Source organism: Anser anser, assembly GCF_964211835.1.
Source record: "Anser anser genome assembly, chromosome: 19".
Lineage (NCBI taxonomy): Eukaryota > Metazoa > Chordata > Aves > Anseriformes > Anatidae > Anser > Anser anser.
Genome location: NC_139740.1, coordinates 7,690,087 through 7,717,461, shown reverse-complemented (window position 1 = coordinate 7,717,461; position 27,375 = coordinate 7,690,087). Strand labels below are relative to the sequence as shown.

Here is a 27,375-nt window from a genome sequence, read left to right as displayed (position 1 = left end):
GTGTTCAATGGATCAGTTATCTTTTAAAAGACGTTTAAGAGAGAGGCCAATTCCTCTCAGCTGTCTGTAACAGCAACAAATCAGGAAGTGGCTGCGCTACGACTTCCACTGGAATCAATCCAGGCACCACACAGCCTTTGCAGACAGGAGTTTGGTTTGCAGACCAAACAGGGTAACGCTTCTCCAACTGACTTGATAGAAAGGCTGAGAAGGAGAGAGCAGCTCCGGAAGCACCTAGAAAGAGGTACCGCAGAGCTATCAACCACCTAGTGCCGGGACAGTTATTGCATGATCTTTCCCTGTAAATAAGGAAACTGGCTTTACGGCGAAGAGAAACCGGTCATCCACGACCATGTTTTCTAAAAGTTATCACCTGATGCAGACCTCAATGTTTCGTTCTGTTCCACAATTCCCCTCTCTCTTGTAAAAATCCCCTGGCAACCAGAGGCAAACGGATAGCTACAATACCAGAACTTCCCATATTGTTTCCACGTTGCAAAAGTTAAACAGTAAGTTCCTCCTGCTCCTCTTGAAAGCTGCTTCGTATTTTGAGAACTCCCAAATCAGATCAACTTGGAACAAAGTAGCAAACATTCATCTTAAAATCATTGGAATCGTTAATTCCCCCCATACTCCTGACGTGCACCTTGCATGGAAAATCCCCACATCAGTCAAACCACTTGGTCCTGTTCCCACCCCATTCACTCCAATGCCTAAAAATGGAGAAACAACGCAGGGTCGGGACGACCAGCGCAGAAGAGGTAAGGCAGGTAGGACTGCTGTGCCAGCTTCCAGCAACAGACTGAGTAAAAACCCGTGCAAACTTCCAAACGCTTTATTAGGAACAGTTCTGCCCACGTGCTGTTTTTATTTCCCCTCCTTAATGAACGCGATCGTGGAATTACCCGCCTTTTTTAAGTGCCTATCACCACACCACGTGGGTGCTTTATAAAAATGCTGCCTGGCACGACAGAGAACCATCGCTGCTGGCATCCCGTTGCTTATTTCTCACGTCAGGTTTATCTACTAACCAAGGATGAGGAAAAAGCAACAGATGAACTCCAGAAAAAAATCTTTTTTTTTTTTTTTTTAAAAGAGAAGGTTTAGATCAGAGACAAAAGGAACAGTGACAGCCCCAACTTCCCGTGAAGATCAAGAAGCCACCCATGAAGCTCGTTTCCCAGGAAAAGCCTTGTAGGATTAGGTTCTATGCTGCATTACGTGTTTAACAAAACACCTACCAACGAAGAAGGATCTCATCAGCCCAGAGTACAAATTCAGGTTATACTCCAACACATGTGGGGCAACCATTAACATTTAGTAAGGTCTTTGCCATCCTTACTGATAAGGAAAGAGGCTCCGTTTTGTCATTTCTGAATGTCAATGTTTTTTAAAAATAAAGAGACTTCTCTTTACATAACTACATATGCTTCTCAGCAGGGACTAGGAGTCGAAAGGCAAGGAGCAGCCCCCCCGGCTATTGTTTCACACCCTTTGCGTGGGCACCCTCACCTCGCTGTTTCAGTTCTGCATCTAATTTTGCCTGTTTCCCCATCATACCCAAATTTCTGAAACAAAATACCAAATTAGTGTCAAATAATGGGGCAGGGGAGGAATCAAGTTATGTCTATGCCCTGGTCCGTGGTAAGTAAACGTGTACCAGCCCCGAACAGGCCACTGGTCACAAAGCACGCTCCAACTTCTCCGAGCGGAATGGAATTTCTCTGTGCTCCAAATTATTTTCAGCTATTTATAGAGTACATATGTTTCTGAAGAAATTGCTTGTCTTTAATACACCGGGAGAGAACGTAAGTGCACAGACATACACACAGAACATAGGGAAGAAGATGGTAAAACCTCCCTTTGTCGGTTTCGGTTGCAGTTATTTATGTCCTAGAACCTCTTGGAGCTTTTCCTTCAATACAGGATAAAACCTCTGTTCCTCAGAGGGGTCCTGGTTAACTTTTGAATCCAAAGATGCCCTTTATATATCCTGTGAGGCCACTCTTGGCCTTTTGCTCCACCTTGTCTTCCAGAGGTGGGAAAGCGACATGGTTAAGGGCCAGGTCAAAGAACAAGGGTTTGCATGGAATGGGCTGGAAGCCCGGAGGGAAGTGCACGAGGCTGACTTGCTTGCTGACAAGAGAAGGATCCAGACAGAAAGTCTCGAACCGTTCTGAGAGTGGCTGGAAGAGACCAATGCAGAGACAAAAGTTAAACACATGTCAAAACGCAGCTGACAAACCAAACAAGCAAAGAGGAACTAGCAGCACTGAGCTGACAGAAGATGGAAATCCCACGTGTGGTATCTTTGGCCCATGAAAATGGTTTGATCTCCTGTCAAAGATTTACTGCAGGATCCACAGATCTTCCCAAATGCAGGGAGAAAGCTTAAGAAAAAAAGATGCCACACTAGAAGCTGCAAACAGCATCCTAGTTCCTACCCAAGGAACTCCACCCTGCCAGCAACTTTCAGGACTCGCAGAAGGAAAACTAAAATCCTCCTAAAATTTCTCAAATACACTAGTCGTGACAGAACTCCAATTAACCTGATATTTCTCGAGTTGAAGGAAACACTCACGTAACAGGTTAAATGCAGTATTCATTACGAACGAGTCTATAGTATGACCAAGCTCTTAGCTCTTACCTTGCCATCCTTGACCTGAGATGGAGACTCAGTCTCATGATTATCATTTGCATCTGCAAAATTAAAGAAAAGGTGGTAAGAATAACAGACTAGACCTTGGCGTATGCTAAGAGTGTCTCAGGAATCAGCTGCCCCCTAGGCTGAGCTATGAAAGCAAGTTCCTGGGATTTGTAAGAATATTTTCAGTTGAAGCAGCTCGCTTTCTAGATCTCATATGTGGAGTTACAGCTTTTCAGTGACGGAGAGCTTCTCCATCACATGGCTGTGAGAAGCTCCTGAAAGCAGCACAAATGTTGAGTTAAGAACAAAGATGATGAAAAGACCAAGCGGGGTCTGTTAAAACAACATCAAGGCAATAAAAGACAAGGCAATCCATTAGTTACCTTGGGTTTCCAGCAGCAGGCACAGCAACAAGAGCAGCCCAAGAAATCACGAAGTTCAACCATTTCCCTAAAGCTCCCCTAACCTGGTCAGCACCAACAATGAGCAGAACAACACTTCTCTTCCCTTTTTCAGCAGTTCAGGTAGGCCAACATAAAACAAGTGAGGCCACTAAGAACAGTGCTATTACCAAGGAGGTGGTACACACTGAATTCAACTTGTTTGCAGGAGGAAAGTTAAACACTAAAAAGTGTTCTGTGCAAGTTCCCAAAATAGGTGCACGTCCTTAGAAAGCACTTTTGCAAGTACAGGCTGGGAGCACGATGCCAAGTATCTAGTCAATAGTTGCCTAGCTGCATTACACACAGCTAGAAAAAGCTAGAACGGGGAAGAAAAAGTTTAAGAGCCTCCGTAAGTCACAGCTGATGTGGAAAAACATCTGGAAGTTCAAAAATAAAATAAATGAAATAGCAGCAGAGGCATTTAAGAGAAGTTAGAACTCCAGCATAATTATAGAACTCACCTAATATAGCTGCTGCTTGCAAGGAGTATTTCTCTGCATTGACTTGAGTGATCAGATCCTGAACATCAGGCAGCTCCTAGGGCATTACAGAAAGTTGCATAAGAGCCCAAAATATGCCAGTTTAAGAGTTAGAGCAAAAGTAAAATCTGACAAAGAACTAAAAATTAAGTCCTATTGCTGAAAAGCCTTCCCAGGAGAGGACAAGCTACAGCACAGTCCCTCACGCACTAAAGTACTAGTACGGCAGAAAACAGATGTGAGAAAACAAGGAAAAGTGGTACGGAGATCTTGCAGCAAGGCCACCTCACCTCCAAAGCAGGCAGCCAGCTGAAACATTTCCACATGATTAGACAGTCTCTAGTATAACGTGTGAAGAAGTCACACTTTTATTATACTTCTCGCCACTTCAAGACCAGCCTTGAATTTTAATGGCCTGATGTCTAATGGACATGAAATACCGGGGCCAGAGCTTTTTTAACTTCAGCTCCTCTCTGCTCACAGGATCGGGTTCCTACCTTCAGGCTGTTTGTAAAAGCTCCAGCCTCCGACTGAACTTCACCAGCGTATTTCAGCACTCTTTCATACAAAACGAGAGCTTCGCTCCACTTCTTTACCAGGACATAGGACTGTGCAATGAAGAAACACCTGCAACAGTAATCAGTCGATCCCTGATATGGCCGTATTTGTAACCCATGGCTTTTACAGCTCAAATCACTAATAACACGAGATATTAAGTAGGTCTGGCCAGCTTCCCCTTAGCATCCACTCTTCCCTTCACAAAAGGACAGAGGAAACTGCATCAAAGTCCTGTACAGTGCTTAGAGCTTTGGGACAATAACCTTTGAAAATGTAATGCCCGCTAAGGAACACCTGGCTGTTTCTCAGTCACCTGTAAGCTTTGTACACAAGCGTCTTCAATCCAATCTCTTTTTGGAAGTTCTTGTCCTCTTCTAGGCCAGGAAGCTGTGTCAGTTCCACAAGGTTCTGTGCAAAAGAGTCAAAGTAACAAATTCAGGCAAGTGCTATTTTCCTCTGGAATCCAGAAAGCTGACCCTTTTAATAGCCAACACTACACTCCCATGAAAATAGCTCCCAGTTTTCTAATTATCAGTATGCTAACCTTGTGAAGGACAGCCACTGAAACTTGTGCAAGTTCACCCTCAGGACAGATTTCCTGACACAAACAGGAATTAGGACAAAAGACTCCTCAAATTTCACAGGGAGTAATGCTTTCGTAAGACATTACTTTTCCCATTCATAACTTCTCCAGCCACAGGCTCCCACAGTTAATTGAAAATTTATGTGAGAAATTGAGAAACCGCTTATGAAGCACAAGTACAGGGTGTTTTTTCAGCTGCTACTTTCTCTAGCCAGCAGAAGCTAAGGCAGCTGCTAGGGTGCTGTACAAAACAGTCTGAAAAACTGCATTAGAGTGTAAAAACAAGCAAACCCATTCTAGCAGCATTTTCTGCTCACAACTAAAGGCTGTGTTTTTTTTCACATTCCATGCAGATGCTGAACATCTCCAACAAGATTACTGGATGTACCAAGTTGCTCTTTAGATTTCATGGGCAGTTCATTTGCGCTTCTCCACTTTATACAGGATCTTTTTGTAACAAAGTTTACCGGTTAGTAAAACGATTTAGATCTGCTTTCCCTAGCGTTACCTGCAAAATGATATCATAAAGGCGGATCAGGTCCTGAGGCCGCGCGGCGCGCTTGCCATCCTCTTCTGATCGCTGCTGCTGCAGCAGTGCCTTCTGCAGAGACTTCGCCATGCTCTCGTTGCGCTTGATGGCTGTCGACAACTTGATGTAAGTCAAATAACTAAAAAGATACACCATTAGCAGACTGTCAGAACTACTCAGACATTACTCTGTTCCAGAAAGAAAAAACAACAAGTCCTCCCCCAAGTCCACGCTATTACCAGCGGGGAAAAAACACCTGAGAGGTCAACATGAAAGTCTTAAGTACTTTGAAAGCCACATGAATCAGACCCTTATCCATACAGTCACCCTTTGAGATCTGAGAGCTCCAAGACAAAAAAAACCTTGACATAAGAGCATGACTTCTTCACACTAGTAGAGGCAGCAATGTTTGCCTATTACCTGTGTAAGTACTGTATGTTGGACACCTTCCCGGAATCACTTTCCAGAGAGTGTTCCCGTTGCTTCTGTGAAAAGTGGGGACAAAACACTGCATGATTCACTTAAAGGGGCTTCTGGCAGAAGAAAACATCAGAAACAACTCATAGTTTAGGTAAATCAGGAAGTTATAATAAACTTTTGGGCAATGAATGAGGGCTTCTACATTACTGTTCACCCTCACCAACTCTGAAGAGAATCAGATCATAGGTGGTAAGCTATTTTGTAGCATTTCTTTAACAAAATCCAAAAAGACACTTCTGCCATTACGCAAGTTACACAATAACAAGAAGTCCCAAAGAAACACCACCTTGTGGAAACACTGATGTTTGGTGCTTACCTGGTCCGGTTTCAGATCTTCCCGAACAGCCTGAATGGCATCTCTACACTCACTGAGTAGAGATTCAAACAAACGTTCCTTTGTCTCCTCATTTTCTGCCTAAAAGCAAAGCAAAATTAAGACATCTGTTAGACATTTTTGTATCCCATAATGCAAGAGTCAACAAAGGAGATTACACCAAGTTTCTCCCAAATTATGACTTGAGCATCCATGGGTAGCTAGAACTCTGATCTGTACCCATCTGCAATATAGTTTAGGGGGCAAACTGCCAGAAATTGGGACAAAAAAAGTGCAGGGAATGTGATCAGTACTTCAGAGCTGCTTGTGCTGGGCCTCCAGTGCTGTGATCACCTCATCCCTGCAGCTGCTGCCATCCCAGCAACTCCCCTGCCGTCCAGGATGGCACCCGCACTGCCCTGAGAACCGCTGGGGCTGGACTGTGCTGTGGGAAAGGCCCAACAACACAAGAGCTGAGCATTACCAAACTGGCAAACTACCAATGCAGACTGCTCTTGTTATGCTGATTTAGCTCTTCTCTTGTGGTAAGCACACGTAGATGACTATCTTTTCTACACTCCCACTCCAGCAATGCTCTCAGTGGCAATAATTAGTTTGTTTGAATCATTTTTTTAAATATAATTCTGTATCTCAGCAGCAGGAGTGAGTAGCTTTCTGCTGTCACCACAAATTTGGTCAAAACATGAAGCAGTTTTTGTCTTTCTGCCCCAAAACCAAAATTTGAAACACCTTTGGAAAGCAAAAACAAGTTGAAGCCTGATCTTCACCTAATGGACTTGCATACCAGGTACCCAATTAAACAATACACCCAAAATCACTCTTACTGATTCAGTATGAGCAAACTGCTCAGAAACTAAATCCCAACCTTAACAATCAAAGGAGAGGTTAATCTGGTAAAAGCAAAGCACGTCAGCACTGTTATACCAATTCCAAGTCATGTAACAGCCTACGATGAACATTTGCTGCAACAAACTTGAAATTTTTCCAAATAAACAAGAAACGGTCTAGAACGTAATTGCTTTTATTATCTTCAGTGGAGCTCTACAGTCTCCTCTTTCAGAAGCTAAAACTTCTGTGAAAAGCTGCTGAGCTCTACCAATTCAAAGCCTTTCCTCTTTTCAGGTTTGCAAACCCAGGAAGGAATGTTATGTTTACTCCCCCACAAAGCCTCAGGTATCTTGACCTAAGATGAAGGTGTGTGGTTTTTTGATTCCTTTTTTCTGCTCCAAGAATTTTTAAGGTGGGACTAACTACTGAGAAAAACCAGAGACGAGTCTGGCAGCATTCTCAACCTCACCCAGCGGAGCACGGCCATTTCACTGTGCGCACAAAAATGAAAACAGACGGAGCTAAATCATCAGTCAAGCACAAACAGGGAAAGGGCTGGGCCACGCAATGAAACAAAGGCTTTCCTTTCCAAGCAAAATCTCTTAAGGTTAAACAGATCGTGAGTGTGTAAATACTCGTATGTTCTGATTTGTGAGATACGGTCCATAAAACCGAGATGCAGTGCTATGGCTTGGGATTAAAGCGCTCTGACAGAACAGCACAGTTTAGACTTAAAGGAATCAAGGGACTCAGTCCAACTGAACACAGTTTTGAAAGTCTAGGAGTGTTCACGTCTATTTTTTCTTTATTTTAAAACTTCATATATCATTTCTGAATTATTACCACCTTTTCTTGCTACAATCCCAGTTACTAAAGATGATCACAGCATCCTTGAGGCAATAACAGTTACGAGCACGCTTTTATTGCTCTGTCCTGAGGCCCTTGAAGAAACACATTCAAGCCTACAAAAGGGATGGCATAAATATTTCAAGCGTGGATTCGTATTTCAGTTCGGCTTATTTGTTCCGTTTCTCCAGTTACCATTAAGACACTGCAGGCAATGAGACAGCGTACTGAGAAGTTCCATCTTTACTCAAAACACACACATTTGTGTTTGTTTCTAATCAAACCTTGAACACTGCTGTTATGTTAGTATTTCTGCTAGTCTTCACCGAGTTGAAAGGCGCCAAAGATCCCAGGAATCACCACAACGTGTTTAGCTGAAGCTGAACTGCCCATCACAGCTGACACACCAACTGCAAAACTGCTCTCAAAAAGCCAAGTTTCAGCCCGCCGGGAGGGTAAACACTGCTGCTGCGTGCTCAGCTCTCACCACCACTAGCTGTGGTCTGGTACCACACAGCTCCTGTTTAGTCAGAGGTTCCAAGGAACACAAAGCAAGATTTAAAATTTCAGATCGCTGTTCTGCCCCTGCTTTAGGGAACAAACTGGGTAACTTAACTGAAGAGCTCCACCTGCTACCCTTGCAGGATAGAAATTAAACGAGGGAACGCTCAACTCTGAACTGTACTTCCACCTGCTGGCCGTATCAATGTACTACCTACTAAAAACCAAAAAAAAAAACAACTCAGCAACATACTATTCATAATATTCTGGTATGACAAGTTAATACTAATGTTTCCTACCCAGCCATATCTCATTTATCCTATTAGACTTAGACTGTCTTCTTAATACCATCTTCTACTCTTGCCCACTTGCCTTACACCTTTGTAGGATTTTCATTTTATCACTTAAAATGCTATTTATCCTCATTTTTCTCCTGGTGTTAAACAGTTCTTGTTGACGCAAAAAGCCCATCTTTAGAGGCAAGAATTGTTAGTCAAGATCCTTTTACTACCTTTTCAAGGATGCTGTATGCAGAATTCAGAAGAATACAGCACCTGCGCACCATACCCAAGAAAAAATCCCCAAAGGGAACTCTTGGCTGCAACACTAAAGGCATGCACAGCGTGCGCCACTGGAGGCGTTTCAGAACTGATACATTTGAGATGAATTTACCTCCTGACATTTAGCAATTCTCTTACTTTTGAAGCTTTGCATATGTCAACAAGAGAATGTTCTAAGCCTCAGAGCAGCTGCTTCACTTGGCAAAACTGCTTTTCATTGCTGAAAAAAAAGTGATCCTTACAAATCTTTTTCTTCTGGTTGCTCTTAAGTCTGAGCATTTCATCAAGATAACTTAGGACAGTAATTCAAAAGCAGTTGCTCTTTAAATTGTAACCTTCACTTCCAAGTGATTTACAAACAGTAATGGCTATCGCTCTGCTACTGAAGGGCGACACTTCCAGGCAGGATGAAGCATTCAAAGGAGCAGTAACACTCGCTGGCTCAGTAGAACAGTTCTCCCAAACCACCACTGAGGACACTACACGAGCTAGCCCCGGCTGCCACTTAAGCTTCGCGTTACAGTCAGTACTCCCATTTTAACTTTCAGCCTTCTGACTACAAGTTTGAGAAGAGATTTAAAAGCTTTTAGCCCAGGCATCGAACTTTTAACTTGCACATTGAAATAAAGAGGACAATTAGAACACAGACATTGGAGATGGCTTCTGATTTACCTGAACAATAGCAGCCTCGTTGTCGGCCAGCCCCAGCAAGAAGATCCTCACTTTATCGATCTTCACTGGAACAGTTCTTCCTCTCCACTCCACCTCACTCATCGTGGCTGCCTGCTTTGCTCGAGTTTGGGTAATCAGCGCCTGTGGAGAATGGACTGAAGTTACGATCCCAACCTTAAAGAATCCGTAACTGATTACTTTGAAATCAAAGATGTGTTGCTTTTCTTTCGATTGATTTTCTTTTTTTTTTTTTTTTTTTTTTTAAAGGAATGAGTAGCTTCCTATAGAGCCCGGGCTCAATTAAGCTCTTCTCATACGCACTGGTTCTTAAATGGTGTACTGCAGCAAGATTTATGCTCAGAAAAGTGGTATTTGCATGCTTCAAGTCAAAACATTTGGTAAGTTACCTCCAGTTTTTCTGCAAGAAGACCTTCAGTGCCACCAGACCTCAGTCTCATCTGCATCAACTCATTCATAGCAGACTGGTCACCTGAGGGAATTAACAAATCAAGACAATATTTCCATCTGAATTCAGAAATCATTTTAATATAGGAAAACTGTAAATCAATAGATTTTATACTGAGAATTCTGGGTGAGAAGGATAAATATACAACTTCATTCTGACTTCACACATAAACAACTGCAAACCAGTATTTTGTCTTTTTACACCAAAAAAATGCAGTGTTGCAAAATTAATCTATTTCTCCGCAGCTAAACTGACACTGAACATATGTAGTATTTACCCACAGTATCAAGGACCCCCTCCTGCATCACTTAGATCAGTATTTAAATATCGAGTCAACATTCACTTCTCATGAGCAAGCCTTGCTTTTTGCTGCCCATTAGACACCCTGCTTTCCTTACCGATGTTATAGGCACAGTAACGAATGTTGGGAGAAATCTCTTCCACGCGCTGATTATACAGCACGGCTTGTTCTTCTGTGAAAGCATTGGCCAGTTTTTCATATATGGTCCTACAGGAAAGGATACATATTAACACTGTAGAATACATATTAACACTGTATTTTGTGAGATGCTATCTTAAAGAGTTTATGCCCATAATCTGGAGGATGTTACTTCTTCAGCAGCACCTCTCAGTTAGATGCACAGTTAGCTAAACAACTCACAGCTGTTGTGTGCACATACGCGTAGCAGACTGATCTCCTACCATTTACTAAATGAAGCTGGAGAAGTGAGGAAACTCACTTGCATTTGTTGAAAGCTTCCATTGCTGCCTTCCACTCCTGGTGTTCGAAACGAAGCATTCCCGTGAGGTAAGCCATGTATGCCTGCAGACAACACAAGGATAATCGAGCTGATTTTCCCGGGACTGACAGCCTAGTTTGTACAACTTTTGGCACGAAGGCTGCTGTGGCATCTAGAATAAGTGACTATGCCTCGCCCTTCTTGTTTGGTCTTCCCACAGAAAACAATCGATTTGGATTACACGTTACTACCTAAGAAACCTTTTTCTGTTTTAAACTGACATTTCTGCATTTCCAAGGACGTGGAAGCAAACACATTTCTTGCTTGTTATGTAGTCAAAACGGCCCACTCATGTCACAAGACATTTTTTTCCAACAGTAAACCACAAAATGACAATTTTAGCCGAGTACCATTGCAGCCCTTATTCACATTCTGGTGGTGTCACAACACAGTTGCTTTGTGTTCCAGGAACTGGAGCCACAAGACTTGTGTTCTAGATGGCTACTTCAGTATATTAAACAACTCTAAAGGTAAGCACAGTTTCTTAGGCTGTGTTGCATCATCTCACTTCTTCCCAATTCTTTTTAGTTCTGTTAAATGTACAGCTTTTTAAATTAAAGATACACTTAAACAATTTTAACTGCCAGATCCTCATCTTGGCTGGTGTCACTTATTTTTGCAATCCTAGCGGCTGCCTTAACAGAGAATCCAAGCTATTTAAAGTGAGCCATTAGCCAATTCAAAAATAAGCAAATTTTGATCATTTAGTGCTAGATCAGAATAACCTCTTCACCTAAAACCCTAAAGCTTTCTTCAGCTTTTGCTGTAAAGCAAGACTAAAGTATCAGAGGTTACCTGGGCCTCCAGCTTTGTTTTGGCATCTACTCGATTACTTTCGCACAGTCGCTCCAGCTCCTCGGCGTGCTTCACGGCTTTGCGCAGGCGGGACAGCAAGTGAAACCGCTTGCGAGGCTCCGTGTTCGCTTCCTGCTTGAGCTGCATGGCGTAACTCCAGGCTCTCTCCGCATCCATCAGTATCAACAGCAAATACCTGCAGGGCAGACGAAGATTAATGACAAAATGATGGTGCTCAAGCAAGCGCTACTGTAGTTCTTTGCTGAGCAAGCTGAAAAGTCTGGTAACAAAACTTTAGCTTGGTTAATAAGAAGTATACATTTTTATTTCTTAAGAGAATGTGAAGTTGTGCTACCCTTAACTCATATTTTATTTCACTTTATCAAAGTGCAATTACTCAAGTAAGGAAGACAATTTGGTAATAATGCTATAGCACAACAAATACTATTAAAAAAAAAGGTATCTCTGATTTTAGGTTGCTTTTCAAACTGGCTCGATATGGGTAAACACAGCTGCGTTCCCCACAACTAATGCTGTAACGTATCTGGCTTCTTAACACAGGTGAAGACAGCATCTTGTTTTCTTTCCCCTATGAGAAAAAAAAAACTGAGACAGCAGACAATTTAAATGTTTCTAAAAGCTAGGAAATGAGCCCAAGACCCTGGCTGTTCTCCACACATCAGACGAGTATTCTGCCAGATTTTGAAAGTCTATGTGAAACCGGCAAGCCGATGTTTTTGTTCAAAGGGAAGAGATTCTATCTCCAATCACATCCTTGCTGGCTACAGCACATCCATGTGGCTACCTTGCAACACTTCTGAATAAGTGTTTCCTCTTTAAGACCTAAATAATCTTTACTAATTATGAAAAGAACCCATTTCAGTGACTGCAAGGGAGAACAGGAACTGGCTGTTGCTGCTCCTTTTCTTCTCCCATTTATTCACAAGATAAAGCAGTATCTGGGCAGTGTTTCTGCCCCCTACACAGCAGCCTGAACTTTGATCTTTTATTAAAATCAACAACACACATTTCTAAAGAGCAACGTCTGCATATACTGTACAGAACAATTTTCTACCTCACCCACAAGAAAATAAATTCCTGAAATGAAAACAGCTCTTTACTGACACACAGCAGCCCGATTCCATCCTGTTCCGTTCCATACCTGTTGTCTGAGAGAATCTCTTCGGTCACCTTCTTCCCAGTGAACTTGTGCCTGTTTCCCATCTTGAAGTTGAGAGTTTTTCGGAGCCGCCGTAGCCTACGGGAGCAATAACCCCTAAGGAAAGCAAAAGGAAAGGATGGTCAGTTTGGTCACAGGACAACTTTGTTTCTGTTTGCTGATCTCTCCAACCAGGAAGAAATAAAAACAGCACTAAGAGCTGTGACAGCCAATGTTTTTACAAGTAAGAGCTCCAAGTATGACATACAGTGCGAGGTACTTCAGAAATTATCTGTAAACCAGTGGTTAACAGAATAAAAGCGGGAAGACGACACGCAATAATTCTTGATCTTGAAAAATCAGAGCAATGCTCTCCTTATTGATTGCTTTATGTATGTTCATTGAAAATTAAGTTTTGGAAGAATACAGTGATTGGAAGAGTACAGTGCTCATCAGTTCAGTGTTAAGCTCTAAAGGGGCAACAGAAAAAGAAGAGGCAGTTTGTGTCCTCCTCAATGGAACAGTCACAGCACATGACATCTAACGAGTAAAAACCATGTACATCAATTCACATGAAGCAACTTGTCAAGAGGTATTTACTTGGGAGATCGTTTTTGTTGGCTGCTGCAGGGGGGTTACATTTTAAATGTGCTCGTGCTAATTAAACAGGTAAGCCATGTCACGCCGGCTGTGTGACAGACCAACCCCACGACATCCCTGCAGCTTACTGACCTGTACCTCTGGAAGTCTCCGTGACGCAAACCGTGCTGCTGCTGAGATTCCTTCACGATCTGAAGGACTGAGATTCGCGTTAAGGCAGACTGACAGTACAGCGTGTTGTCAGCTCATCACCCTACCCCAAAATAACGAAGGAACTCTACAGGTTCCATTAAGCGAGTACTCTTTGAAGAGACATTGGTGAGGGGCGCCCAAAAGCCTCCTAAAGACCCACAGCTAGGAGAACTGATGGGGCTAAAAGAAATCCTACCTCCAGAGCTTATTTCAGAGCTTTTATGACTGTCAAAGCCAGGACTATAGCATACCACGAGCATCTCCTCTCTTATGCAGCGCGCCCTAATCCCGGCAGAGCTCGTTTCTGAATAAAAAGACGTACTGGCAGAAGTATCTAGGCTAAAATCGCCGCCTGCCCCAGCTGCAGCATGCCACCCCCACAGCCAGCGCCGTGACACAGTTACACTGACACAACCAGAGCGCTGAGAGCCGCCTTCCTGCCCTTAAACATCCCAGCTCTCAGGAAAAGGAGGCAAGTGTTGTACTACGCCGAGCAGAATCACTGCTGCCTTCCTCGCACAGCCTTCCACAAGCAAACTGCTTTCTGAATGCTAAAATCTCATAAAAATGAGCTTATCTGAAGCATTCAGGGGGGTTATTTTCTACTCAAGTTTTCCAGCACACTTCTAAGTTGACTGCACAAAACTGTAACAAATACTCCGTGACGGAATGCACCAGCCTGTGATTTCCTACAGCACCATTTATTTCATGACTTCCATCAAACCTTTGCATTCTTTAGTACGTTTGCTGATTTCTATGCATCCTGTACTTTACTTCACTCGCCTGCCCTAACACACACAATCGTACTGTATTCTAGTAAATTTGGCAAATGTTATTCCTTGAATTTATGTGGCAAAGTTTTCATTTTGGGAAAGGCAAGCTCTATCGCAAGCAAGAAATCTCTGTGCAGTACTTATTTATACAAAAAAAAAAATCTCTTTTAAACATTATCAATAAGCCTTTAAAAAAATAACAACAACCCGCACCAGACTGTACAACAAGCCCATCAAACCGATACTGTTATTACAACTGGAGAAACAGAGGCCACCAAACTTTTCAAGTTTAAAAGGGCAGGCCTCTATCTATTTTCTTGTAATTACACCTGAAAGAAAGTCTCTGCAATTTAAGCGTTGAGAATCTACATCAATAACTATTACATTAATTAGGCTGCATTAGTGAAACAAGTCAAACTGTAATGCCTGAACGTGGCTCTGGGCACACGCTCCTCATCTTTGCTGTCTACCTTGTTATTTTCGGCCTGTGCAGTTACTTGCTGAAGTCATATCCCCTATTTTATTCACATTTTTGCTGTCTTCGGTATCACTCCTAACATTACCAGGGCAGTTACCAGGGCTGCCAGTTACTCCAGTTTCTAACCTCGCGACACCTGCCATATGCTAAGCTGCAAACTGCAGCCTTGTTTCGCTTGGACGAAAAGCGAAACCTTCTCTCACCCAGCAGGTAAAGCTCAGCCCTACCACAGCTGTGCAGCTGAAGCTGTCTCACATGAAAGTCCAGGCAGAAAAAAAGCCCAGAGCTCCACGTGCCACATCAGACTTCAGAAGCGCTAAACCTGGAGAAGCCGGTCTGCCATCGAGTACACCTGTTAGACTTATTTTATCCACTATCACCCACTCCAAGCATTAATATTACCCCCAAAAAAAGCCTACTGACTGCCTCCTCTTAAAGCACACAGTTCTACCTTGCCGGCTGCCACGTGGCTGGGACAAAGCTGCAAAGGCACGGCACAAAGCCACAGAACAAAGCTCAGGAAGGTGAAGCTGACTGCCCCTCTTCCTCCCACCAAACCCAAACTCTGCCAGGGCTGGCGGGGGGGTTCTGGGGCCAACCCCAGCTGAACAGCGACCCATTTCCCTCACTCCTTCCTCCCCTCCAGCCCCCCTCAGCCTTTCCCCCCGGCTCCCTACAGCCTCTCCCTCCCGCTCCCCTCAGCCTTTCCTCCCCTCCAGCTCCATTCAGCCTCTCCCTCCCGTTCCCTTCTCATCCCTTCTTCCCCTCCAGCTCCCTTCAGCCCTCCCTTCCCCTCGCAGACACCCACCCCAGCGCCCCCCCGGCTCCCCTCAGGCCTCCCCCCACGATCCGCCACGTCCCCCTCCCTCCACCTCCCAGGGCCGGGCCTGCCACGTCCCCCATCCCCCGTCCTCCCCGCACCCCCCACCCCACCGCCTCTCTCTCTCCCCGCAGGATGCTCTCCAGCCCCAGGCTGTCCCCGAGGCTGCCGGCCCGGGACCCCGGCGGCCTCTCGTTCTCCTTGTTCTCCTCAGAGCCGCCTCCCGCCCCGCCGCGGCCGCCCTGCCGCTCCGCCGCCATCTTGTGCGCGGGCCGCCGCCGCCGCGCGGCATCATGGGCCGGGAGGGGAGCGGGGGCGGGCGGCAGCGGGGGGGGACCCGCTGAGGGGGGACCCGCTGAGGGGGGCTCAGGGCTCATGGAGGACTGGGGAAGGGGGTTTAGGGCGGCCCCAAGCGGGGGTCGGAGCCCGTAGCGATGTGTAAACGCCGCCGTGAGCGCGCAGTGCCCAGGTCTGGGCTCCTCAGTCGCTGCCCCACGCGGTGGTGCCACACACGGGGCTGCCATCGTTGTCATCGTCACGGCCACGGTGCCTCTCCCTCAGCGCCCGCCTTGTGCTGGGCGGCCGCCCCACGTCCCCCTCCGATCCGTGTCCACCTCCTGCGGCTCCCCTCGTGTTGGTAGCTAGAGAAACGGGGGCCCTGCCCTGCCCCAGCACCCCTCGGCAGCTGGAGCTTCAGCAAACCCTGTCCTGCTGAGTGTGATTTGGGGTCCTAAGGAGCTGCCCCAAGGAGGTGGCGCTGAGGTGTTTGGCTCCACAAGGGCCCGTCAAACAAACCAGAGGAGGCTCAAGGGCCGGAGAGCATCTGGCTGCAATAGTTCCTTCACTAATGCCCCTCATTAACCATTAATGCCCTTCATTAACCAGAACATCCCAAGGGAGGACCACGGACAGGTCTGTGGCTACCAGGCTGGCCCTAGCCCCAGGTAACCAGGGCATTCTCCCCACAGCCCTCAAAGCCCCCCCATGCCCGTTTCGGGCAGTAGCAGTGCTTGTAGGGCGTCTGCAGGACCAGCCCCATGGTGCTATCCTGGCCTGCACAGTGCTCTCTGTGTCTGCATTCTCTGGACTCTAACATTCACATCTGCACTGCATCAATCCAGGGCAGCCTCTCCTTCCCTTACCACGGTCTCGGGACATGTTCGAGGTCCTCAGACACCTTTGAACATCACGGTCCGGGTAGCACTTGAGGGAAGGGGGTTTAGACTCCCCCAGGCCAAGCACTAGCCAAAATCTCCCACCTCCAGCCCCAGCATGTGTAGGGGACACCTTTACTCTGTCTGATCATGCATCTGGTAAAAGGAGAGACCCTCTATTATCTAAAAACCTCAAACACACCCAAATCCAGAAGCACTTCCCTGCAGCCATTTAAAGGTATGAACCTCAGGAGAAGCAGTTAAGACCAGGTCCTCTTCCACAAGGGCTTTGAGTATTTGAAGCAAGCTTAAGGATACCTCTTCAGGGCCAAACACCAACTGTTTTCCAAATTCCTGCTGCCCTAAATCTTTTTGCAGACAAAGCCATTACCACTGAGCATTACAAGCTGCTCCCTTTGCTGCTCCCGCAGATCTCCCTTCCAGCCTAAGGCTCTGCTGCAGTGACAGAACCAGCAGCAGTTTTTGCACATCTGCCCTCCACTGGGCTCGGCTCTGACCTCTTATTGCTGATTTCAAAGCTCTCACTCCCTCTTTCGGACATTAAAGCTCAAAGAGGAAAAAAACAAAACCAAATCCTCAGTCTGTAGCTTTCCATTGCAAATCTCTTAAACTGTTTCTGTCTGCTCTTGGTTTTTACCACATCTCCCTGTGATCCATTCCCTACCTAAAACAAACTGCTTCGGGACAATGCTCAGTCCAGCAGACATGTATCAATAAAAACATTTTACAAATGACTTCTCTTGCATCTGCGGTGGCTCATACAGACGTGGGTAAGGTTGGCACTGCAGTACTCATGTTGAAAAGCCCCAGCACAAACACACACACAATGCACACCGAGGAAACCGCTCCAATTGCCAAACAGACCCTGTGTTTAACATGGGCACATTTCTGCCATGCTGCTTTCCTCGTATGCTGGCTCGAAGCTTTGCCTTTGCTGCTCCTCTGGCATCTGTAAGAGTGAGGATGAAACTGTCTTGGTGCATGGATTCCTGCTACAGACCTGGTCCTGCTCCTCCTCCAGGGCAGAGGAAGAGGAGGACAACACAAACCTGGCAGCCTGCAGGTGCTCTGTGTTGGCAGCAGTGCAGTGTGCCTGTTGCTCCTGGTTTTGGCCGCCCTTGGAGGCTAGAGACCTGGTCTGCAAACGACAGCCCAAATAACGCACCTACATCTCAGGTCGGGGGAAGAATTTATTCTGAAGTTTCTCAATAGGGGAATCTTGTTAATCGTGTTATGATTTTTATGATTTTTTTTCACAGAATCATCTAGGTTGGAGGAGACCTCCAAGATCACCGAGTCCAGCCTCTGACCTAACACTAACAAGTCCTCCACTAAACCACATCCCTAAGCTCTACATCTAAACGTCTTTTAAAGACCTCCAGGGATGGTGACTCAACCACTTCCCTGGGCAGCCTATTCCAACGCCTAACAACCCTTTCAGTAAAGAAATTCTTCCTTTTGTTAATCTTGCAAATGATTTTTGCATACGAGGCTGCAGGTTGCAAAGTGCACCAAAGTTTGGGAAGATTTGGGGAGAAACTGGGTGTTTCCTCGTAATCTCTGTGGTGTGAGCAGAGACGTGACCTTTCTCTGAGCTGACCCTAGGTACAAAGACGCACCACCAGGGCTGATAAAAACAAATGCCACGGCCCCGCTGCGGGGTTTTTAGGGCACTCCCGGCAGGGTGGCAGTGCCCTGGGGCCAGGCTGTCCCCATGAGCTGGCCATGCAGCCTCCAGCACGTGGCTGAGGAGGCAGCACAGCCCTCACCTGGGGCAGGATCGACTCCCCGAGGGCTTGTGGCCAGTCTGGGGCTGCGAGAGGGAGGCAGAGCTGCGCTGCTGCGCCTCAGCACCCGCCGTGCCCTGCAGGACGGCTGGCTTTCCTCTGAGCTGCTCCTAATCGCCTGCTTTTCCTGCATGATAACGCCTGGAGCAGGGCATCCTCTCACACCAAAGGCTGAGCTGAATTCATTTCCCCACGCAGCTTGGCTGTTTGGTGGGGCTGCTCACAAGTTTTGGGGTCCTGAGCATGACGCAGGCTCTGTGTGCTGTGCAGCGATGTCTCGGGGCGGTGAGCATCCCCTGGCCTCACAGCGCTAGATCTGAACGTCCATAAAGACGATGGAGATTCTGTGGGGTTAGTTATCGGATTAACTGATGCCTTAAATATTTCTCTCCACAGGAACAAAGCAAGGCAGCCTGGGGGCCAGGTGAAGTGTCCTCAGAGAGCTGATCGCACCGAGCAAACTGAGACTTCTGCTTGTGAACACTCTGAAGTAACAAAACCCAGCAATTTCACGGGCAGGAAAAGAAGAGACATTAAAAAGATTTGCTCTTGCTGCGGTGAATTAACCTGATCCCCCACACTCTAGAGATGAAAAAAAGATTCTCCTGCAAACCTTTACTCATCCCTGCAGTGTTCTTGTGCAGGGCTTTAGCTGCGTGCTGGACAATTTACATGTTTGCAGTCCGAGAGGACCCCTGTCCCTAAACCCCTCTGCTCTAGGCAGGCAGCTCTGGCAATAACCAGCTCTCATGCCACTGTGGGGACAAGCAGGAAGGGAAAGCACCCGGCCACCCCACTGCTCTCACGTCGGGGTGCTCACCCCCATCTCCCCCAGCCCCTTCCCAGGGGGTCGCCGCATCCCTGAGCATTTTTTACCCCACTAAATCCAGCTCCCCCTGTCCATCCAGGGCAGGAGGCAGTGCTGGGGTTGGGGGGGGGAGAGGGGGACAGATTTCAGTGCTCATTCCAATAAAACAGCCAGCGAGGGGCTGGGCAGGAGCCGCCACCGCCCCGTAGCCCTCCTCCTCCTTCTCCTCCTCTTCAGCAGGAGGGAAAGCACAGAGCAGCACGGAGCAGCACGGAGCAGCTGCGGGCTCCCGACCGACCCAGAGGAGGCAAAGCTCTCCCCTTCCCCTTGAACCATCCCCGTGCGTCCCCCCCCAGCACCTCCTGCGTGCTCTCCGTGCATCCCGGTGCATCACCCCGCACGCCCCGCTGCGCCTTCCGTGCACCCCCTTCCCCCTGCGCCCCCTTCCCCGCGCGCCCCAGCCATGAACGGCTCGGCGCTGGGCTCCGAGGGGGGCTGGCAGCCCGAGGCGGTGCTGATCCCGCTGGCGTACCTCCTCATCTTCCTCGTGGGCACCGTGGGCAACTGCCTGGTCCTGGCGGTGCTGCTGCGCAACGGGCAGGTGAACAACACCACCAACCTCTTCATCCTCAACCTGGGGGTGGCCGACCTCTGCTTCATCCTCTTCTGCGTCCCCTTCCAAGCCACCATCTACACGCTGGAGGGCTGGGTCTTCGGGCCCTTTCTGTGCAAGGCCGTCCACTTCTTCATCTACCTCACCATGTATGCCAGCAGCTTCACCCTGGCCACCGTCTCCCTCGACAGGTAGGAAAGGGGCTGGGGGGCTCCTCCGCAAAGCCACCCAGGCGGGAGAGGGGACAGACACCCCTGGGGAGCGATGGAGCACCTCTGGGGGCTCGGAGGGGACCAGGGGCATTTCCCAGCTCGTGGGTGCAAGGAGATGGGAGCACTGGGGACCTGCTGCAGGACGGGAGAAGGTTGGGTAGGGAGCCCCTGGCTCTTGCCGGGCTTTCAGACCCCAAAGCTGCAGGATCAGGGTTTAGGCAGGCTCTGGCAGTTGAAGAGGGGACAGAAGACCGGAGAGAAACCAAGCTCCGTCCCTGCGCAGCCCTGCCTCTTACCGGGGCTCTAGGAGAGAGCAGCTGCCCTCCAGAGAGCCCACAGCAAAGCAGGAAAACATCGAGAAAGCTCAGGGACGTTTCAGCTTGGGCACTGCTTTTTCTCACCTTCCCCTTTCAGTAGCAAAAAGCCAATTTCTGTCCCAGCGGTGTCCCTCGCTGCAGTGACCTCCCCAGCCGGGTCTGAGCAGGGAAGCCCCGTACAAAGGGAACCTGCTGCTCTGCCTGCGCCTCACCCCGCGCTGTCTCAGCCCCTGCAACGGCTCCCGTCTCGTAACAGCGAGCGTGAAATGATCCGGGGCTGCTCTGCTGGGCGTGCGAGGGGATGCACCAAGCCCCCGGGGAGTGCCCTGTATCCTGGGGGAGGGAGCAGGAGCTTGCCGAAGCTCCTAGACCTGGGTGTAATTAAGGACCCAGATAATTGCAGAACCAAAAGCAGGGCAGTGTGTGCTTTCGCATGTGCCAGCGTGAGGCATGCGCCGTCTGGGAATCCTGGGGGCTTGCTTCTGCCCTCATATCCCTGCTGCCACTGTCACCGGTGCCAGACAGGTCAATGATCAGGTGTGGGGCTGCTGGGCTGGGGAGAGGGACGGGATGGGGCCAGCCCTGCCTGCCCCCAAAGCAGAGAGCGGGGTGGGACAGGGCTGAGGACTCACCCCGCTGTGCTGCAGAGACCCCTAGGGACAGTGGGGGATTCCTTATGGGACCGATGGCCCTGGAAAGCTGAAATCCATCACTTTCAGCCTTCCTCCAGTCTGCTCCTAGAGCAGATCTCCCTCCGTGCCATGCCCAGAACCACAGTCGTGTCCCCCTCCCCTTCCCACGCAGGTATTTGGCCATCCGCTACCCCCTGCACTCGCGGGAGCTGAGGACGCCCCGGAACGCCCTCACGGCCATCTGCCTCATCTGGGGGCTCTCCTTCGTTTTCTCGGGCCCTTACCTGAGCTACTACCAGCAGTTCCAGCTGGCCAACCTGACCGTCTGCCACCCCATCTGGGACATCTCCCGCCGCAAGGCCATGGACCTCTGCACCTTCGTCTTCAGCTACCTCGTCCCGGTGCTGATCCTCAGCCTCACCTACACGCGGACCATCCGCTACCTGTGGAGGTCCGTGGACCCCCTCCAGGACATGTCGGAGTCCAAGGCGGCCAAGAGGAAGGTCACCAGGATGATCATCATCGTCGCCGTCCTGTTCTGCCTCTGCTGGCTGCCCCATCACCTGCTCATCCTCTGCGTCTGGTTCGGGTACTTCCCCCTCAACCACGCCACCTACGTGCTCCGCGTCCTCTCGCACCTCGTCTCCTACGCCAACTCCTGCGTCAACCCCATCGTCTACGCCCTCGTCTCCAAGCACTTCCGCAAGGGCTTCAAGAAGATCTTCATCTGCCTCCTGCAGAAGAGGGCGGCCAACAAGGTGCACGCGGCCCAAGCGACCAACACGGTGAGCACGCTGGAGGCAGAGCTCAGCGAGGTGACCCAGGCCCTGCCCCGCCGCTGCTCCGCGCGCTGCGAGGTCCCGGCTGGGCCCTGGGGGGAGGCCGAGGCGGCGGAGGGACGGCAGCAGGGAGCAGACGGCTCCTTCGTCACCTTCAACGTCACCTAGCGGAGCTGCTCCCCGTCCCGTGGCTTCGCAGAGCTCCCGCGATGTCACAGGTTTGGGGATGGACCGCGCTTCGGGTTTAATCGCATCAAATCTTCCCCTTTTCCCTTCGAACGCTCCCAGATCTAGAACTGCTGCAACGATGCTGCTTGCTGTGGGCTCGGCCAAGCGAAGGACTGAGGAGCCGAGCGCAGGATTCGTTTCTGCCCAACGCGTGCTGAGAGCAGAGAGATCAAAACCCTGGATCGGTTCTTGTGTTTGATCCCCTGCCCCCGTGCCAGGGGCAGACTGACACCCTGCCGCGTCCGCGCCTGGCCCCTTGCGAGAGCTCCGATCCCCCCGAGCACAGCAGCCTTTGGCTCTCACTTTGGTGCGTGCGAGGCTCTGCAGAGCACCTGGAGGTCACCCAGGAGCACGGCCACAGCCCCACGGGGCCTCCTGGGAGAGGTCAGGGTGCCGGCGGAAGCCAGACGGGACATCAGGGGGACAGACAGCCCGGGCAGGGCTCAGCACCTCGCCCCAGGCCAAGCCCTCGCAGCAGAGAGCAGCGCACGCAGCCCTGGTGCTGGCCATGGGGCGAGGCGGCAGTGAGAGGAGCAGCTCCGTGCGCTCTCCTCACGGCCGTACCCACGCGCGAGAGGCCGATGTGACTCACGCCTGCGCTCTTAGCGCTGCAAAGGCTCCGCGAGCAGCTGAACCCTGCTACGGCCAGCAGCCGAGGGCTTTATTTAAAAGCCCGTCGCTCTCTGCACCGGAAGGAGAGCGTCACGGGGACGGGATCAGCTAGCTCTTTTGAAAAAGCACCAGGGCACGGCCGTAGGAGGTGGTGAAACGGTGCGGGAATGGGACCGGCTGTGCCGAGCATCCCCAGGGCTTCCCAGGGCTGCACCACAGCACGGACACCCGCAAGGTCAGGTCCCTGCCCGTCACCGTTACCTGCCCGGCTTGGTGGCGCGCAGGTCCCGCAGCAGTGGGATGCCCTGCAGGAGGTTTTTAGGGCCAGGACCCTGCAGCTCCGCTCCCGGAGCCGGGTTGGGCGCAGCCCCCTTGGCACGCCGCTGCTCCCCCCCCCGCCCCCAGCACGTGGCCTTCCCTCCCGGCGAGCTTTTGGCTGTCAAACACTTTGCTTTCCCCTGCCGAGTGTTATGATAAGCAGAGCTTCCTGTCCCCGCGCAGCGAGCCATAAATCGGCCGCTGCCTCCTATCAATGACCATTATATTTAGTCTGGGCCTGCTCACGGCGTAAGTCACGGAGAGGGATTATATAAACAGCCCCATTACTTATCTCCGTATTTACCTCCCCTGCTGAACCCTTCCCAGCCTGGGAAAACATTGCATCAGCCGCGCAAACACGGCTAAAAGCCTTACCCACTCCTCCTGACCTCGGCCCCAGAGAGCTGCCCCCTGCGCTGGGGAGCAATCCTCACCCCTACACCCAGCTCCCCAGTGCCAGTGGGGACGGGGACGCTGCCCTGCCGCCTCCTTACCCCAGAGCAAGTCCCCAGAAAGGCCAGCAGTCACCCAGCCCCGGCACCTTCCTAAGCACAACGGCCACGCGTCCTTCCCCTTCCCTGCCCTACGGTCTGCCGGCGTCTTCCCAAGCACAGGCAAGGGGAGAGGGCAAAGGAAGAAGCAAGCGAAGTGGTAACGAAGCGAAGCCATCCCCAGAGCTCGGCAGAGCTGGGCTGCTCAATTCAGGAACCTTCTTCAGCCGGAGAGCCAAGCAAGCAGCGCTGTGATGCCACACCGAACACGGGATCAATACACATATGTACGTGGAGATGAGAGAAAAACAGCAAAGAAAGGGCAAGCAATTTTTTAGCATAACAAGAAACGATTTTGTGAGCAAGGAGAGCGGTTTGCAGAGCCTTCCAGCACATCCACTAACCATATTTAACAGAGACGCCCCAAAACTTAACTGCAGTCACTCACTGCCACCCAGCTCGTCCCACTGGCAAGGACCAGGGGCACCAGCACAGCTGGGGACCGGGCGCACGGAGAAGGGAGCAGCACCCAGAGCACAGCACATCCCCGCCACTTCCATCACTGCTCCAGAGAACAAACCCCAACGCTCACAGGGAGATGGAAACCGGTGCCGACTGCCGGCTCGTTACGCCCCTTACGGGGTGGTGCAGAAATAGAGCGGCCCCCCCACAGCAGCCCCCACCGCCTCCGTCTGCTGCTGGGACCTTAAACGCGGCACAAGCCCGGAGAGATGGGAGAGCTCAGCGTGGGGAGAGCTCAGCGTGGGGAGCTGGGCTGCCCCGAGCAGAGGAGGAGGAGGAAGAGATGCAAGATGCTGAGCCACAGCACCTTGAAGTTTAATAAAATTTGAAGGTTAAAGTTGAATAAAAGCAGATTGAACTGGGAGAGGGAAATAAACAAGCTAAATTCAGCTTCCACCAAGTCCAGTGGTGTTCAAGGAGACAAGGAGTGTTCAGCTGAAACCCCAGGTTAATGTGAGCTTTCCAGAGCACGGTTTTAACACCAGTGTTAAAGGATTTTTTTTTTTTTAAAACTTTTAGTCTGCCAAATTCGCTCCCTAGCATGAGCCCCTGCCCTGGTCTCTGCTGTACCCAACCTCCAGCTGCAGGCTGCACCAGCAGGGAGCCTGCAGGGACCCCGTCCCAGGTTCCTGTCCCTGTTGGGTTCGTGACAAATGCCTTCTGCTGCCCCAAAGCACCAGCCAGGCACAGAGGAGGCTGGGGGAGCCGGTAGCACCCCCTGACCTTATCACATCCCTCCAACCTGCCCCCCTGCGGCAAAAACAAAAAAAAAAAAGAGAGAAATGGGTCTCCAGCCCCCAAACCCCAAACCCCAGGAAGCAGAAACTTGCCTAAGCGTGCCAGGGGATGCACGGGCAGCAAGAGCAGGACCTGGGGGCGCAGAGAAGGAAAGGGAAGGGCGTTAAAACCAGCATGAGCCTTGGAGGAAGCAAGGGGGTAAGGGGGGTGTCAGCACCAGCAGCACAGGGCAGCCCTCGCCTCTGCCAACAGTCTGGGCTGGAGCTGCTGTATCGCTGGCATGATTGCTCTTAATTAACGTGTTGCGCAGACATTCCTTACCATAAAAAGCCAAAGAGCGTGCGGTGCTGGTCCCAAGCGCAGTGCAGCGTTTGGCCCTGGCTTGAACCCTCGAGGCAGCCCGGAGGGGCGAGCGCTCCCCCTGCTCCCACCTCGAAGCCGAGCGCGCTGCGGGCTGGGAGCCCGTCCACGTCCACCTCCCCACGCTCCTTCCCTGCGCAGGGGAGAGGCGGGAGGTGCAGGAGGGGTCAGAGCCGGGGCGAGGGGGCTGGCTGGGTTTAGGAGAGGGGAACCGGGTGGCTCCGCTTTCCCCTTAGCTCAGGGGAAGAAAGGTTGTTGGACTCGCACTTACATCTGTACAGCCGGGAGCAGCAGAAGCCGCCACCTCCCCGGTACACGCCGCCTCCTCCCTGCTGCACAGCCGCTGCTGAGCTGGGCCCTCAGCCCCCAGCGGCCTCTCGCCCCCTTTCCTTCCCCCAGACACAGCCAGGGCATCCCCAGGGCACACGGCAACCCAGCCAGAGTCTGCTGCTGGTAACCGGGAGACCAGGACGGAGCAGGACATTTCGCGTCCCGTAATGCGACTGCGTTTCACCTCCTCCCAGCTGAGCTGCCCCAGATTCTCTTCAACCCCAGACCAGAACAGCTTTCCAGGCTGACAGCGAAGCCCAGAAACGCCTCGTCCAGTGTAGACCATGCAAAGGCATTTGTTCCCAGAGCCTCCAGAGAGCAGGTGGTGGCTCCATCCCAGACTCTAAGGGCCCTCACACATTTCTACAAGCTTTGGTTAGCCCCAGAGCATCAGCACAGGCATAATACCCACCCCTGCTCTGAAGCTCAGATGCTCCAGAAGGGCCACAGGCAAAATTCCCCTCTTCCCTCCCCCAGCTTTGCTTGCAAGCGTTCCAGGTGAACTGCCTTGTCCTGGAATCGGCTGCAATAAAACGCGTGTTTTATAGCCTCAGCCTGAGCGCATCAACGAATTCCACCCGCTCTCCTGGAGAAAGAAGCTCAGATCAGAGCACTGCTGCAGCAGAAACAGCTCCAAAAAGATGGAATCCAGCTCCTTCTGGTGAATGTCAGCGTGTGTATCCAGCGCGCCCGACACCGCACGAAACGCGAGCCAGCAGCGCGTTGCTTATGCTTCAAAACACTCCGTCCAGGGCCTGCCAGCCTCCAAGAGGCTCTCAGAGCTGGCAGAGGAAAAACAACTGGCACCGAAGCCTCAGATTTCCTCAAGCTTTTGAGATCAGAAAGCAGGGGGAAAGGCCCCTGCCAGGGAGGGCTCTCAGGTTGGTACTGAGAGCCCAAACAGCCAGGCAGACCCATGAAACACAGCCAGGCAGGTGAGGCCAAGATTTGACACCCCAGGGTGGACCAGATCTGGGCTGGACTGGCCTGTAAAAGGTGGTGGTTTGTTTTGTTTTGTTTTTCCAGGTTTTCTACACCTCTAAAATACCCGAGTGCTTCAGGCCACACTCAGCTCTAGGCTCAGGAGGAGGTCAGGGGTTCAGAAAGGCCAAGAGTTACCTGGAAAACAGCTCTGTGCAGCAGCTGCGTCTGCCGCGGCAGGATCTGCGTTCTCACCCAAGCTCTAACATTCAACTCCTGCGTGACACGGGGCGAGATGTGCTCTTGGCCACAGACACCTGGGGCAGAGCGTTCCTAGGATGTGCAGCCCCGACTCTCCCAGGGAGCAGCCCGCCTCACAGCTCTGAGGCTCCCTGGGTGGAGGAGCCTCCTCTGCTAGGAAAAGAAGAGGCAGAGCTGGTGGATAGGCAGCAGCAGAAGGTTTAAAACACAGCTCCCTACCTTTCTACATCTGTTCTCACTCTCTGTTTCACGCCGAGGTCTGCCTCGTCCCCTCCCCTTCCCCACCTCCCCGTGCGCTGCTTGCAGTGCTCTGGGTGGTGACACAAAGGCTCTCCCATCGCTGGGCTAATTAGGTGCCAGCACACACACACTGCTGTAAATACGGGATAGGTGAATAATGGATTTGCTCCAAATTGCAAAGCAGCAGCTATTGTGAGCGCTCCCAGCTCTATGGAAACCCTACATTTCAAGTGTTACCATGGGCAGACAATGGCTAAGACCCCACAATAGAGCGAGCAGCAAGGTGGGAGCAAGAGGTGCCTGGACTGAGACCACAGAAACACACCACACGTGCCCCAAGCTCTCAAAGGCCTTGGTGTGAAGATGGCCAAGTCTGGCTCCTGCAGCAAAGCCTCTAAGTATCGCCCCAAGGCATGCTGCTGCCACAAGGATTCACACACGCAGTGTGTCAGCCGCGCAAAGCATAAACGCTTATACACAAGCCTGAA

The 27,375-nt window shown here is 50.4% G+C and overlaps 2 protein-coding genes across 2 annotated transcripts; one reads left to right on the top strand and one right to left on the bottom strand.

The window, feature by feature from the left end:
* Window positions 1-819: 819 nt before the first annotated feature.
* On the bottom strand, window positions 820-15,840 carry SRP68 (signal recognition particle 68). Its single transcript, XM_083805546.1, has 16 exons — window positions 15,683-15,840; window positions 13,413-13,479; window positions 12,684-12,797; window positions 11,522-11,717; window positions 10,667-10,749; window positions 10,325-10,434; window positions 9,868-9,950; window positions 9,461-9,601; window positions 6,036-6,134; window positions 5,660-5,724; window positions 5,219-5,378; window positions 4,441-4,535; window positions 4,067-4,196; window positions 3,552-3,627; window positions 2,648-2,700; window positions 820-2,186 (listed from the first exon to the last, which is right to left on the bottom strand). Exons 1-16 carry the CDS (start codon window positions 15,801-15,803, stop codon window positions 1,959-1,961), a joined length of 1,821 nt encoding a protein of 606 aa, XP_083661672.1. The 5' UTR covers window positions 15,804-15,840; the 3' UTR covers window positions 820-1,958.
* Window positions 15,841-17,874: 2,034 nt separating this feature from the next.
* GALR2 (galanin receptor 2) lies at window positions 17,875-27,338 on the top strand. Its single transcript, XM_083805567.1, has 2 exons — window positions 17,875-20,117; window positions 21,260-27,338. Exons 1-2 carry the CDS (start codon window positions 19,777-19,779, stop codon window positions 22,032-22,034), a joined length of 1,116 nt encoding a protein of 371 aa, XP_083661693.1. The 5' UTR covers window positions 17,875-19,776; the 3' UTR covers window positions 22,035-27,338.
* The last annotated feature ends 37 nt before the right edge of the window (window positions 27,339-27,375 follow it).